General features: G+C 42.8%; 1 protein-coding gene across 2 annotated transcripts in view; it reads left to right on the forward strand.

Moving 5' to 3' along the window:
- Positions 1-633: 633 nt before the first annotated feature.
- LMBR1 (limb development membrane protein 1) overlaps positions 634-12697 on the forward strand; it is a 64633-nt gene continuing 52569 nt past the window's right edge. For both annotated transcript variants that reach the window (XR_006168477.1, XM_042816913.1), the window contains exon 1: positions 634-742. Coding sequence is in view for 1 of the 2 variants with exons in the window: in XM_042816913.1 (XP_042672847.1) it covers positions 680-742 (63 nt within the window). In the remaining variant the exon portion in view is untranslated. The remainder of the gene's footprint in view (positions 743-12697) is intronic.

The following is a 12697-nucleotide window of genomic DNA, read 5'->3' on the forward strand; positions in this document are numbered from 1 at the left end:
GCAGGGGCGGGGCATCCACAGCCTCCTTGGGCAACCTTTGCCAGTGCCTCACCACCTTCTGTGTGAAAAACTTCCTCCTAATATCTAAACCAAACCTCTTTTGTCTCAGTTTAAAACCATTCCCCCTTTTCTAACGATAAAATTTAATAAAACACTTTGATATGTGCTTTTAAGCAAGAAAACGGGCCAGAGGCTAGGAGAGAAGCGTACACAGAACGACAGTTTCCACAGATACCACGCACGAGAGCAAACAAGAGGTGAAGCCGCCCCGTCCCCGCCCAGCTCCCGCCTTCCTGCCAGGCAGACTCCCAGGCACAGCGCCCTCCTCCTGTCAATCAACGCGGAGCCCCGCCCCCCTTCCGCCCACTGGCTCCTCCCCTCCCTCGGGCGGTTTGGAGGTGCGGCCGCGGTGTGCGCGCTGTCGCTGCGTGGTGACGCAGCAGGAGGAGCTGAGGCGGCATTGCCCGCCCTTCCTCCTCCTCCTCCTCCTCCGCCTCCCATCGCACGCTGACAGAGCGGCGGAGTTCGTCGTCGCTGGAGTCTCTCGATCGCCGGCCGGGCTCGGGGGGAGCAGCGGGCGCTGCCACCGGCCATGGTGGTCCGCCCGCCGCCGGGAGGACAGCAGCAGGCGCGGCGGCGGCGGCCGCCATTGCGAGCGGGGGCCGCGGGACTATGAAGGATGGAGGCGGACGAGGTGTCGATCCGCGAGCAGAACTTCCACAGCCAAGTGCGGGAGTACACGGTACGCGCCGTCACCCTCGGCCCTTCCCCCTCCCGACCCTTCCCGAGAGCCGCTTTCCTCGCAGCCGTGCTGCCCTCCGACTCGGCCTCCTCCGTGCCCGGCCCTGCGCCGGGCTCCCCGCGGCATCGCGTTCTCTGTGTGCCTCCGGCAAGGTGGGGCAGCGCGATGTGAGCGTGGATGTGGCTGTGTGCGTACAGCTGTGTGTAGAGGTGTGCTTCTGAGCAGCCCGTGCGTGCTGTGCTGCGCAGCTTAGCCTTTAAGCGCAGCCTTGTGTCCGTGAGGATACGTGTGGGTTCCGATGGCGCTGCTTGTGCTGCTCGCACCCTCCTCCGGTTGCAGGAACGCGCATCCTTCGCAAGCGCTGTATAACCTTCACAGTTGCTCACATCTCTCAGGTCCGTCTCTGGGTGAAGGAATACAGCCTATAGAGCAGCACCTGTGCTGTCCCATCTTCCTTAGCCCTGCGCCTTACATGCAGATGGAGAGAGCTGTTGTGGTTTCCTCCCAGATTGCCTCATCATTATTTGCAGGGCAATTCAAAGCCCTTAGGGGTGTTCTGGTGGGGCTTATCTCTTGCTGCACATAGGAGGCAGTGTTCTGGTTTGCCACATACCATCCTAACTCTTCTGGGTTAACTGCATTCTTTTTGCAGATACTGTTGTGTGAGTATTAGGAGATTTCTTGAATAAAAATATAATATCATAATTTAGCTTTGAGTGTTTTTCAGCTGTATGAGGAAGCAGTCTTAAATGTCACTGTCAATTTTGCTATAGGCCTACGTAACTCAGTTATTTAATAAGAGACTTGACTGGATCCCTAGTATAATAATCTCTGTATCTTTAAAATCCATGTGTTAACACTAACTTTCTCGTGCTATGGTATTACACTTTCAGAATACCGTTTTCTTAAGAGTGCAACTCAAGTTGGTATGAGGAGAGCTGTTGTTTTGGAGTGTTTTCTGGCTCTTCCTGTTTGTGTGAATGGATGTTAGGTATGTCAGGAGAGCCGTGACCTGTGGAGGAGCACTGAGAGACTAATACTTCTTTGTAAGGAAGTATTTATGTCCTCTGTAATGAAAGCAGAAGTGTATGCACAAATCTTGCAGCTCTTTTGGGTGCTAGAATAGTTTCCCAGTGTACGTTTTACCATTTTTTTTTTTTGTGTGTGCTGAATCTCATGCTTTTATCCCCAAAGTCTTGTTCTGACACCTTGTGTGCTATGTACTGTTTATGTACGTAGGGAACCAATTAATTCTTTTCATTAATTTATTGAAGTGTATTGAATTCTTGAAGAACTAACTAGTGCATACTGCAGCTACTTCTCTGAAGCTTTGCAGCTCTTCTAAGAGCAACTAGTAATTCTTCCTATTGGTGTAGTCACGTAAGTATTCACAAGGGAAAGCAAGAATGCACAATTCAGAAGTGCAGTGCTGCTTCTTGTGAAGAAAAAATATTCGGCAAAAACTTCTTGTCCAGCTACAGTTTGATCTTTGGTTTGGTGAAAAGCCTTCTACATTATTGCTTAATCAGTGAGGACAGTAAGTTTTCACTTTTAAAACACACACAGTGTTGTGTTCTTGCCCTTAATTTCTCTATGAAGGCTGCAGTTGTGTGCACCTTTCTTGTAGCACTTGCACAGCTGCAGAAGTGTATTGCAAGAGTGCATGTTGTCCGGCCTCCTGTTGCTCTTGTTAGCTTACAGATAATGAAATACACAGAGCATGTTGTTTACATGTACCATTATGCTTACAGCCCCTGCAATTAGTTCTGCTTTGGCTGGTCTTGAAGCTGCATGGTGAAAATCATGTTGTCAAACATGCAGATGAACATTTGTGCTGTGGATACAGGTGTGGGCCTTCACTGAAGGAGGGAACGTGTTCTGCTGTCTGATGTGCATGAGGCTTTTGTTCCAGCTGCAGGTGGAGTGGGATCACTGGGGTGGTAAATGAAAGAATTGAAGTTTTTGCAGTATCAGAGTGGAGGAAACCTGTATGTTGACAGAAACAGCTCGAGCTTGTGGAATCTGTTGATATCTTCCTGACTTTGCAGACCTTGTTCTGTGGCATGACCTTTACTGGAAGCCAAAATGATGCATTCAGGAGAGGAAGGAAATCAGGGCAAGTTTGACGTAGTTGAAAAGAAAACTCCTTTCTCTTCTGTTTTGTGAATTGTATTCATCCTCTTTGAATGGTTTTGGAGTTTCTAGATCGTGCTTCCCGAAGGACTCCTAAAGGCATGCAAACCTTTACTTCAGTGAAATGCTTCACTTCTCTTTCATCTGTGTTCAGAGCAAGCAAGCTTCTGAGTTTCCATAAAGTTTTGCTATGTAATGTAAAACAAAGGCTTGTTGCCCTTCAGCTGGCAGTGTTTGACTTTTTTTTCCCTGTGAGTGCCACCTTATCCATTGAAGGAGAAATGTATTTGATGTATGTTTATGGATCAAGCAAGTATAATTAAAGACTTTTCGAAAAATAAATCTTTAATCTGCTTTTGAGGTGACCTTCCCTGTGGTTTAACGTGTGATTAAACTTAGGTGCATCCACCTCTGAGCCACTTGTTTGGTGTGTTGGGATGGTTTCTGGTTTTTCAGGAGTACCTGTCTGCACGAGAAGAGCCTGCCTTGTTCTGTTGCTTCATGAGGATGATCCCTTCCTTACAAGAGGTCAGGTCTCTCACGTTTCAAGAATCGTGCTGAATCTGGGTTAATCTGCTGCTTGTAGGGCCTGTTGTTTGGCATGCTTAATGGAACAAACAACTGTCAGTCTTGTAGTTAGAATTCTATAAGGTAAATGTGGAGATTGATGACCCAGCATTAGAAACATGAGACGTGACAGAACAATGGGTTTGCTCTAAGTCGGGTAAAGCCCTGCCCTCACGGAGCTGAACTCGTGCTCTGTTCTGGTTGCATCGTTCTGCAAATCAGCAGAGCATGGCAGCATGCCTTCTCTATTTGATCAGCATGCATGTGCAAGTATTGTAATACATAAATGCCAGGTAATGTGTGCTAGTCTACTGCTGTCTTTGTTGTACACTTAGTGTACCTTTCTTGATCCTTTGACTCATTTCTTGTTTGCTGAGTTCTTGCACATCCATGGAAGCTATGTAAGCTTATGGGGCGTTGATTTTTCCTTGTGTCCTATTTTTACATCTGTTTATACAACGTAATTAAAATGTCCTGATTGCTGCTATAACTTTTCACAGCCAAACTTGAAGTAGTTAAGTGGGGGGGTTCAGTTTCTTTGTTCCTCTGGCTTTGAAAAATATTTGTTCCCATTTTGAGTTTTCTATTCTGCAATATTAGTTGGCTTTTTTTTTTTTAAAGTTTGCTAATTCTTGATAGCATTTTTCTGCTTAGAAAATTTTCAGTTTATAAAACCACACACATGTACTTGGTTATGAGGCTTCCTTGACAAAATCAGTGGTGTGTCTGTGCTTATGTATAGAGTGAGGGGAAAATGTGGAGGAAAATAACTAGGTGACTGTGGAGTCATTAGTTAAAAAGCAAATTTCCAGATTTGGAAATGATTAATTACACTAAATATGACATGGGGGGGAAGTCAGTCCTGGCAGAAGAAGTTTGAACACAAAAATGCTATTTTAATTCCTTCATGCAAGTATAAGCAAATATTGAAACAGCTTTGTTCTCTTGCTTTCTATTGACACTTTCTGTCCTCTTGTTGTGTTTCAGGGTAAAGAGGTGTTCAGGATTTTTCACCAGGATCTGGTGTGTGGCTGCTGCTGGTGTTTGTCCCATATGTGGCTGTCGGGAGAGCGATTCCCCAGAGTGCTGTGTGCCTGCTGGCAGCCTGCTCTTGTTTGTGACCAGTTCTGCTTCCTTCAGCTTCTGCTCTGGACAATAGCTGTGGTCCTTGCAGAGCGGTGTTTATGCCAGAAGTGATGATATTCTGGTTGTGGGCCAAGAGGAATATGCTGACTAGCAGCACTGGTAATTTTTAAAAACAGCTTATTAAAAACAACTGATGTTTTTGTTTTTTGTAAAATGTCTTCTGGTTTGTTATACAGCCATATAGGGGACAAATGCCAGCAGTAACTGCGTTGCACTAATTCATGTAGAAGAAGAACCTCAAAGTTTATGCAAGTTTATTTTATTCACTAATGTTTCTTCTCTTCTTTTATCCTTGCGGTGAGTATTTGTGGAGTACATTATAAGTTGAACTGCTGCTTGCATCTCAAAGATGATTTTGCCTAGGTTTCTCAGTATCGCCCTTTTTCCAAAACATTCTTTGGGGGGGGCGGTGGGGGGTGGGAAGAGAGAAAGGAGTACTTGTGGCAGTGGCATGAGAAACAAGACAGAAGATTGCACATAATAACATAATTATATATATATAAAATGCTCACAGCATCGTATTATCTTAAAAGTACACTTTTACTGGTAAACATGTGTGCTGTTTTGTACTTGTGAAGCAGTGAGTCATCCTCTGGCTGCTGATACTGAAGATCAGTGGTGGTGGATCCATTTGGAATCAATAGGTATCTCTAAACTTGGCTTGGATGAGCAGATAGAGATGTGCTTATTCTCAAAACAAGCAACTTCTGGACAGTTCTGCTTTTTCTGCTTATACAAAAGGAGCAAGGAAGACGGAAGTGTTAGATGTTATTGCAGTTCAAAAGAATTCCTTTAGAAAGCTGATATGTTTGTTTGTTGTAGTTGACCAAAAGGGAGGCCAGTTTCGTGGAAGGTGCAGAAGTCTCTTTAAGACTTTAGATCAACTTGAATTCAATATTAAAAAAAAAAAATCTGTATGGGAAACATAGATTTGATACTGTCAAGGTGCAGGTAGGATTTGAGACGAAGTTAAGAAACAATGGAAGAACTGACAGCAAACAAGCTGTGTTACTGATTATGACCACAGGTAAGTGTACCCAAAGTTGGGTTTTGTTTGGATAGCTGGTTGTGTTACACGTGGATTGAATGAGATGGCAGGATGCATCTGAAAGAAAGGTGCGAATATTTCAGGCTTTGCTGTGATGTAGGGAGGATGCTGGAACTTGTAAGTCCCAGACCCTCTGAGGGAAGTGCCTCCAGGGTGAGCCAGGTGGTGGTGAAAGTTCAGCTGTCAGAAGTGTGCTCCCAGTGAAGCTGTGGTAAGCAAGGGAGAGATTGGCTCTGGGTTAAAGAAAACTATTTGAACTATACTTTTAATGCAGTGTCAGTTTGCTAATTCTATTTAAAGGTTTCAAGTTATCTATTAATTCATGTGTTTTTAATGTGTTTTCACCTTTCCTGTATTGTCTTGTTTTCATATTTGATTTGGTATATATCTTCGTTTTTGGAGGTTAGTGATGATCTTGTTGAGAAAACCTTAACTTCTGCAATGTCCCTGCAAGGCTGTAAATGTATACTTCTGTAAATGGCTAGAGGCACTGATTTCTAGGTAGTTAGTAGCGTGCAAGCATTTGCATGATGTGTAAGGTGGGAACGGGAGAGACTTTAAACATCATGATTATAGTTTGCTTTTGTGCATATAGCAATTAGCAGCTTTGGATGATGCATCACTATGAAAGCAAAGCATGTGACTAGGTAGAGATGATTTGGTACTGCTGCAGCTGACTTGTTGGTTGTTCACATGACAAGAGGTGACTCCTATGTTCAGCTTTGATCCATCTCCACCTGCGCTTCCCTACTCTTAATTCCTGCCATTCTTCCCAGGTGTAAACAAAAACACTTGCCAAGTGGAACAGTAGGAGGAAGGTTTTCAGTGGCTGTGTGGCATTTTAATGCACATTCAGACACTATATAAGCAGCAGGATGGATGTGTAGTGCTGTGTTTAATATTACGAAAATTGAAACTCAGTAGTGTAACAGAATCACAGAAACACCAAGGCTGGAAAAGACCTACAAGATCATCCAGTCTAACCATCCATTTATCACCCATAGATCTCACTAAACCATGTCCCTCAACACAACATCCAAATATTTCTTGAACACCTCCAGGGCCGGTGACTCCACCCCTCCCTGGGCAGCCCATTCCACTGCCTGACCACTCTTTCAGAAAAGTAATGTTTCCTAACATCCAGCCTAAATCTCTCCTGGCACAGCTTGAAGCCATTCCCTCTGGTCCTATCACTGTTTACACGAGAGAAGAGGCCAATCCCCAGCTCACTACAGCCTCCCTTCAGGTAGTTATAGAGAGCAGTGAGGTCTCCCCGGAGCCTCCTTTTCTCCAGGCTGAACATTCCCAGCTCCTTCAGCCTCTCCTCATATGGCCTGTGTTCCAGACCCCTCATCAGCTTTGCCCTTCTTTGAACTCGCTTCAGGGCCTCAGTGTCCTTCTTGCAGTGAGGGGCCCAACACTGAACACAGTACTCGAGGTGCAGCCTCACCAGAGCTGAGTACACAGGGACAATCACTTCCCTGTTCCTGCTGGCAGCAATGTTCCTGATGTTTTCAGCCAAGCATCAATCAATACCCCCGGGTCCATTTCCTCTACACGGTCTTCCAGCCACTCTGCCCCAAGCCTGCAGCATTGCTTGGGGTTGTTGTGGCCAAAGTGCAGGACCCGGTGTTTAGTCTTGTTGATCTTCATCCCATTGGCTTCAGCCCAGCTATCCAGCCCGTCCAGATCCCTCTGTAGGGCCTCACTGCCCCCAGGCAGATCGACAGTTCCAGCCAACTTGTTGTCATCTGCAAACTTACTGAGGTTGCACTCAGTGCTGTCATCCAGGTCATCGATAAAGATATTGAAGAGTATTGAATTAACGCTACTACTTTAGGTAACAGTTGGTCAAGCAAAACCGCCATCAGTTCAGTTTTCAACTCTTAAGCATGTTCTTAAATGTGTTTTGCAGGGTGGTGTTGCATGGTGTATTCTACCTTCTCTTTCTGTGCCGTTTTTTCTATTTAGGGAAAAGGATATGTTGTCATGTAACAGCAGGAAGTGGAGGTACTCTCTGTTATGTCCATAGCCTTTTTCTTGTGTGTGCTTCACCTGGAAGTGCTGATGGATGAGTAATAACAGTGGCTTTTCTATCTGACATAGTTGCTGCTTTGAAGTTATTTTCTTCCTTTTTGTTCCATATTTCCTTTTTCATTTCACTTGAGCACAGTATAACACTGTCTTCTCTGTTTTGTTTCTCCAGGTTTACTTTGCCTACTTTAAGTACTGGTATGCAGTTAAGTGAGAAGAAGTGATCATTTGTCCATTTGGATGCTTTTCTAGTGAGAAAGTTACATATGTGTTAAATCAAGAAAATGTACTAAAGACTGTGAGCTCTTTAAATTAGAGTTTTGTGGTGGTTCCTTACTGTTAAAGCACTATGTTCTGTAAGATACCCAGTTTTTTCATAGCAGAAGAGCATCACTGGCTAGAGTTGGAGTAGTTAACAAAAGAGTATGATGGTTTTCAGTCCATGGCGTGAACTTTAGCTCCAAAGTTTTAGAGGTCATCAGCATGGACAAATTGATGTCAGCTGATCTTTATAAATATTGGGATACGTACAAGGTAACTTGAGCTAGTTCAGACTTTTGTTACTTGTGTTTAATATTAGATTGCAGTGCCAGCCCCTCAGATGCATGTAGCAACAAGCTGAAAAGCATGCAGTTCATCTCCAGCTTCATCCTCACAGGAACTGAGCTGTCTGGTACAGATCCAGAAGTATAATTTTCTGTGGAAGAGCTGGATATAAGACAACAAAGTGCAGTGCATCTCCAGAAGTGGTTTCTCTTGGTGTGTCCAGTGTCTAACAGAGCATTTTGTTTCCTAAATGAAAGTGAAAGACGGGGAAAGGATGGGTTTGTTTGCTTGTTGAGCCAGATGGTTTTTGTTTTTTTTTTCTTCTATGCAGAGAAACACAAATGAATTACTTACTCCCAGTTAAAAGGAAGACCCTAAATGTAGCACCACATCCATGTGCTTTGTTTTCAGTTGCTTGGTGGTGTTTAGAAGAAAAAGAAAACAAACAACACAAATTATTTTGCGTAACTGTTGGGCTCTGACAGTAAAAATTCTTACATTCTTGTTGGTTTCCTTTGCATTTGGGTACACCTGGTCAATCAAAGATTGTGTGCTTCCTTTATAATGTGAGAACATGCCATGGTTAGCTTTGACATAGCTTCCTAGGAGCAGCCTAACTACAGCAGCACGATGACTGCTTTCTGCTTCTGTAAAATTAAAATAAATTTAAGGAACTGAAAAATCTTAAAGTCATAAGGTTTTTAATTAATACCATTGGTGTCAGGAATCCTCATTAATCACAGCGGTGTACATTCTGTCTTCACTTTCTCTTTGCATCTGGATGAGCTTAATTTGAGCTCCAGTGACAAAACTTTGCAGAAGATTTTAGGTTATGAGCAATACAACTTGTCCCAGATTCATTGCATTTGCAGCATCCTCACCTTTTGTCAGATCTTGCAGAGATGAATGATGGCATAGAATGCTCTTTCTTGATGGAAAACATGGCTTGCAGCATGACTTGGATTTAATAGCACATTGTGGTGTTAGCTTATGTATATTACTGTCATATATAATACTTTTCTGAGGGAAAGCTTTTTTTTTTTTTTTTTTTTTAAAGAATATGGGTTCTTCCTTCACTAAAGATACCAATGTACTTTTGTGCATGGTGTGCTTTTTAGAATGGTGTTCTATTTCAGTATGACTACCTGGATGCTTCTTAAGAGCTTTGATTAGAAATAAAAGTTATTTGTGGAGTTGCCCTATTTTAAGCTTTTTTTTTAAAGGGGGGAAAGAAAGAGTTGCTAAGAGTTATTTTTCAAAGATGCATGACTGTTGTTAGATTGTTTCCTTTGCATATGGTAAGGGCTATATCCAGAGAATACATATAAATATGCTTCTTAAACTGAGTAGGTACGCCTTTGTAGTGGAGCTTTGAAGTGAATAAGGAGCTGGTTGTAGTGTCTGTGACAACAGATGTCACACTGGGAAAAATGTGCTATTCACTTTCCTCAGGTCTCAGCAGGAAGAGCATTCATGCTCAGGTTTGACCACGAAGAGAACTCTTGCTGCACTCGTTTCTTTAGGAGATCTGGTAAACACGCTGCATCAGTGGAACACAGCGCACAAAGGACCTGGCTGCCCTGAAACAGAGGCAGTAGAGATTAAGGTGTGGTTTCTAAAAGGGATAAAAAAGAGGTGGTGATGCCCTTGAGCCCTGAAAACAAGTTTCTATCCTGTGCTGAGAGCTGCTCAGCAGATGGGGAGAACAGCAGGGATGAATTTGGTGATTGGAGGATAACTCAATTGCTAACATGGTTTTTGGTGAACAGATTGAAGTATTTTGAGTGCAGAAGGGATGGCGTAGTGCTGCTGGCAGCCATGCCAGGCAGCCATGAGCCTACCTGGAGCACTGCATGCCAGCTCTCTCATTTGTAATTAAGAAACATGGGTGGAAACTAGAACAAGTATGAGCAAGTACTTTTTTTTTTTTTTTTTTTTTTTTTTTTTTTTTTTGCTGCTGTCCAAAAATACCTTGAAACAAAGAGCAGTGTGAGGAGTAAGAGCCCAGGATTGCAGCATGACAGGACAGTGGAGTATATTCTTTGGCTTTCATGGACAAACACATTCCTTTTTCTCATCCTGAAGGAGTTCTACTCTAAAAGTAGTTAGGATGCTGGCTTTTGCTGCTCCCTTTGGAAAGCTGGTTGTAAACAGCTCCGTGGGTTCCACTGGTTATAAATTGAGACTGGAGACACATTTCTGAGTTTCCTTGACTTCTTTTGAACAGTACATAGCTTTAGCTTGTGAACACCCTTACTTGTTAAGAACCTGAAGCTTCTACTGATGAGAATTTGCTGCTTTCTTTTCTTTATTTTAAAAATTTGATGTATTTTCAATAATAAACACCTCACCAAATATTTACAATAGCAACATTTTTTCTTCATTCTGACAGAAGTGGAAGGGTAATTACACCAAGATATATAGTTACACATTACTGCTGAGTTGTTAAGTAGCTGTCATCAAAGACCACAAATGCAGTGTTTGACAGTTCATGTTACTGGGCAGCTTTCTCCTGCTGTGCCCTGCAAATAGGTCGGTTATCTCACGGCTGTCTTCTAAGTACAGACCCACATTTTCACTGTAACCTTGCAATCACAGCTAGAGTAGAGGGCATCTATTTTATTTGAGATTGCAGTCATAGTTGTGTGGTGTTTTTTAATAAAAGAGGGCTTAACAGTATTCTAGACAGAAACAAAGTTATTTGGGTCTTGTGGATTCTTTTCAGAATAATTCTACTTGACCCCATGTATGTCATACCTAATTTTCCAAGGTGGATGCCTAAAATTAGATGCCTCTGTCTGCAGGCTTGGTCTAGTTTCAAAGGAACTGGAAACTTAGAGAAGGACTCTTTTCAGCCCTGGCGTCATCTCTTACTGACAGGATGGGCTGTGTTGAAGTGCTCTGAAAACCCAAGGTGCTTCTCAAGGTTTTTGCCCTTTCCAATTCAGAAGTATACCAGCATATTATTACTTCTTTTTATTAAACCACTTTCCGTTATTGAAGTTGCTGTCTTTGAAGCAGTCTCTGGGAAGCTGGGGCAGTGAGCTCTATTTGGATGAAATAGTTGAATTCAAAGACATAGTTATGAAATCTGATTTTTAGCATCAGTATTTTGGACGTCACCACTGTGTGTTATCAGTTCAAAATGAGCTCAGTTGTCACGTCAGACCTATGGCATGGTACTATTGCTGGGGAGAGCATGTAGGGAAACTACAGCCATGCTGGGACTCTTGGCTGTGCTTTGATTCTTATCTGTCTGGCTGCTTGAGGGAAATTACACCACAAGTTTACTTTTATTTGTATTTTTTAATAAGTCCTTCTTTCCTCATAGGGAGTTGGAACTTGATGATATTCAAGGTCCTTTCCAAGCCAAGCTGTGCTATGATTATAGGCAACGGGTCTTTAAAGAACCAATTAAAGAAGTAGTTTAGGTGCTGCCTCGTGAAGCAATTTTGCAGTTTCAGATCAAAGTGAAGATTAAAACTCAGTTTGGAGCAAAATGTATCTGTGTTCTAATGCCATGATTTGCAGATAGAGGCAGAACTGACTGAGAAGCCTATGCAGGCAATAGGGTGAACTCTCTGTGTTCATAAAACCTCTTAAAACAATTTGGGCTTATTCAGTTAACTGCTGTGTTCTGAGACCTTGGTGACTGCTGGTATTGTGCACCAGCAAAACGAGATAGAGAAATAGTCTTAATCATTAGGGCTACTTCAAGTAATTTCTGAGCCTTTGTGCATAGCTACTGTGTTTGCAAGCTAATAAAAATGAACTACACTGCTGGTATACAGCACCTTACTGTTATTGTTCAAGTACTAAAGAAGATTAAGGGTCACATCATCACAGAGACATGCTTTACTGTCTTCTGACTGACTCATGTTTTTAATAGGCATCAGTGAACTAGATTAAGGAAGCAGTGCTGAGCCGCTGAAGTCTCCTTCAAGAGACTTGATTCTTTTAGTTACCCCCTAAGATGTGGAGGATTAAAATTGTCTTATCATTCAATTCCTTCCCTCTCAAATTTCTGAAGTATTTGTAGCTGTTTTGGCCTTGTCTAATTGTATTGAAGTTCTGGTGCCAAATCTTAGAGACTTAAAGTCACCCCAGGCTGCAGGTATGTCTGACCTAAAGGAGCTGTCTGACTTGTGAGGAGAGGACCTCTGCCCTTGGCTTCAGTGACTGTAGAGGAGACTGTTTGACTGGCTCACACATGGATGTCCACTGTGGCAGTCTTACTGGTGTATATTGTTGCCTAGAATTGGCTGGGCTCAAGATGTGATGGAAACAGCAAACAGCTGCTTTTTTCTTTATGTATGTTGATAGCTTATTCTGTTACAGATCTTCAAAAGCTCATTGTACAATTACCCCTATGTTAAATGTGTTACTGCTCTTTATATTGTCATAACTTAGATCGATTCAAACTTAAAAACAAACAAAAAAAGAAAACCCACAACCTGCAACAAAAGAAAAACCCCAAACAC

Source organism: Centrocercus urophasianus, unplaced genomic scaffold (assembly GCF_019232065.1).
Source record: "Centrocercus urophasianus isolate 14NV4802_14NV808 unplaced genomic scaffold, USGS_Curo_1.0 seq_16, whole genome shotgun sequence".
NCBI lineage: Eukaryota > Metazoa > Chordata > Aves > Galliformes > Phasianidae > Centrocercus > Centrocercus urophasianus.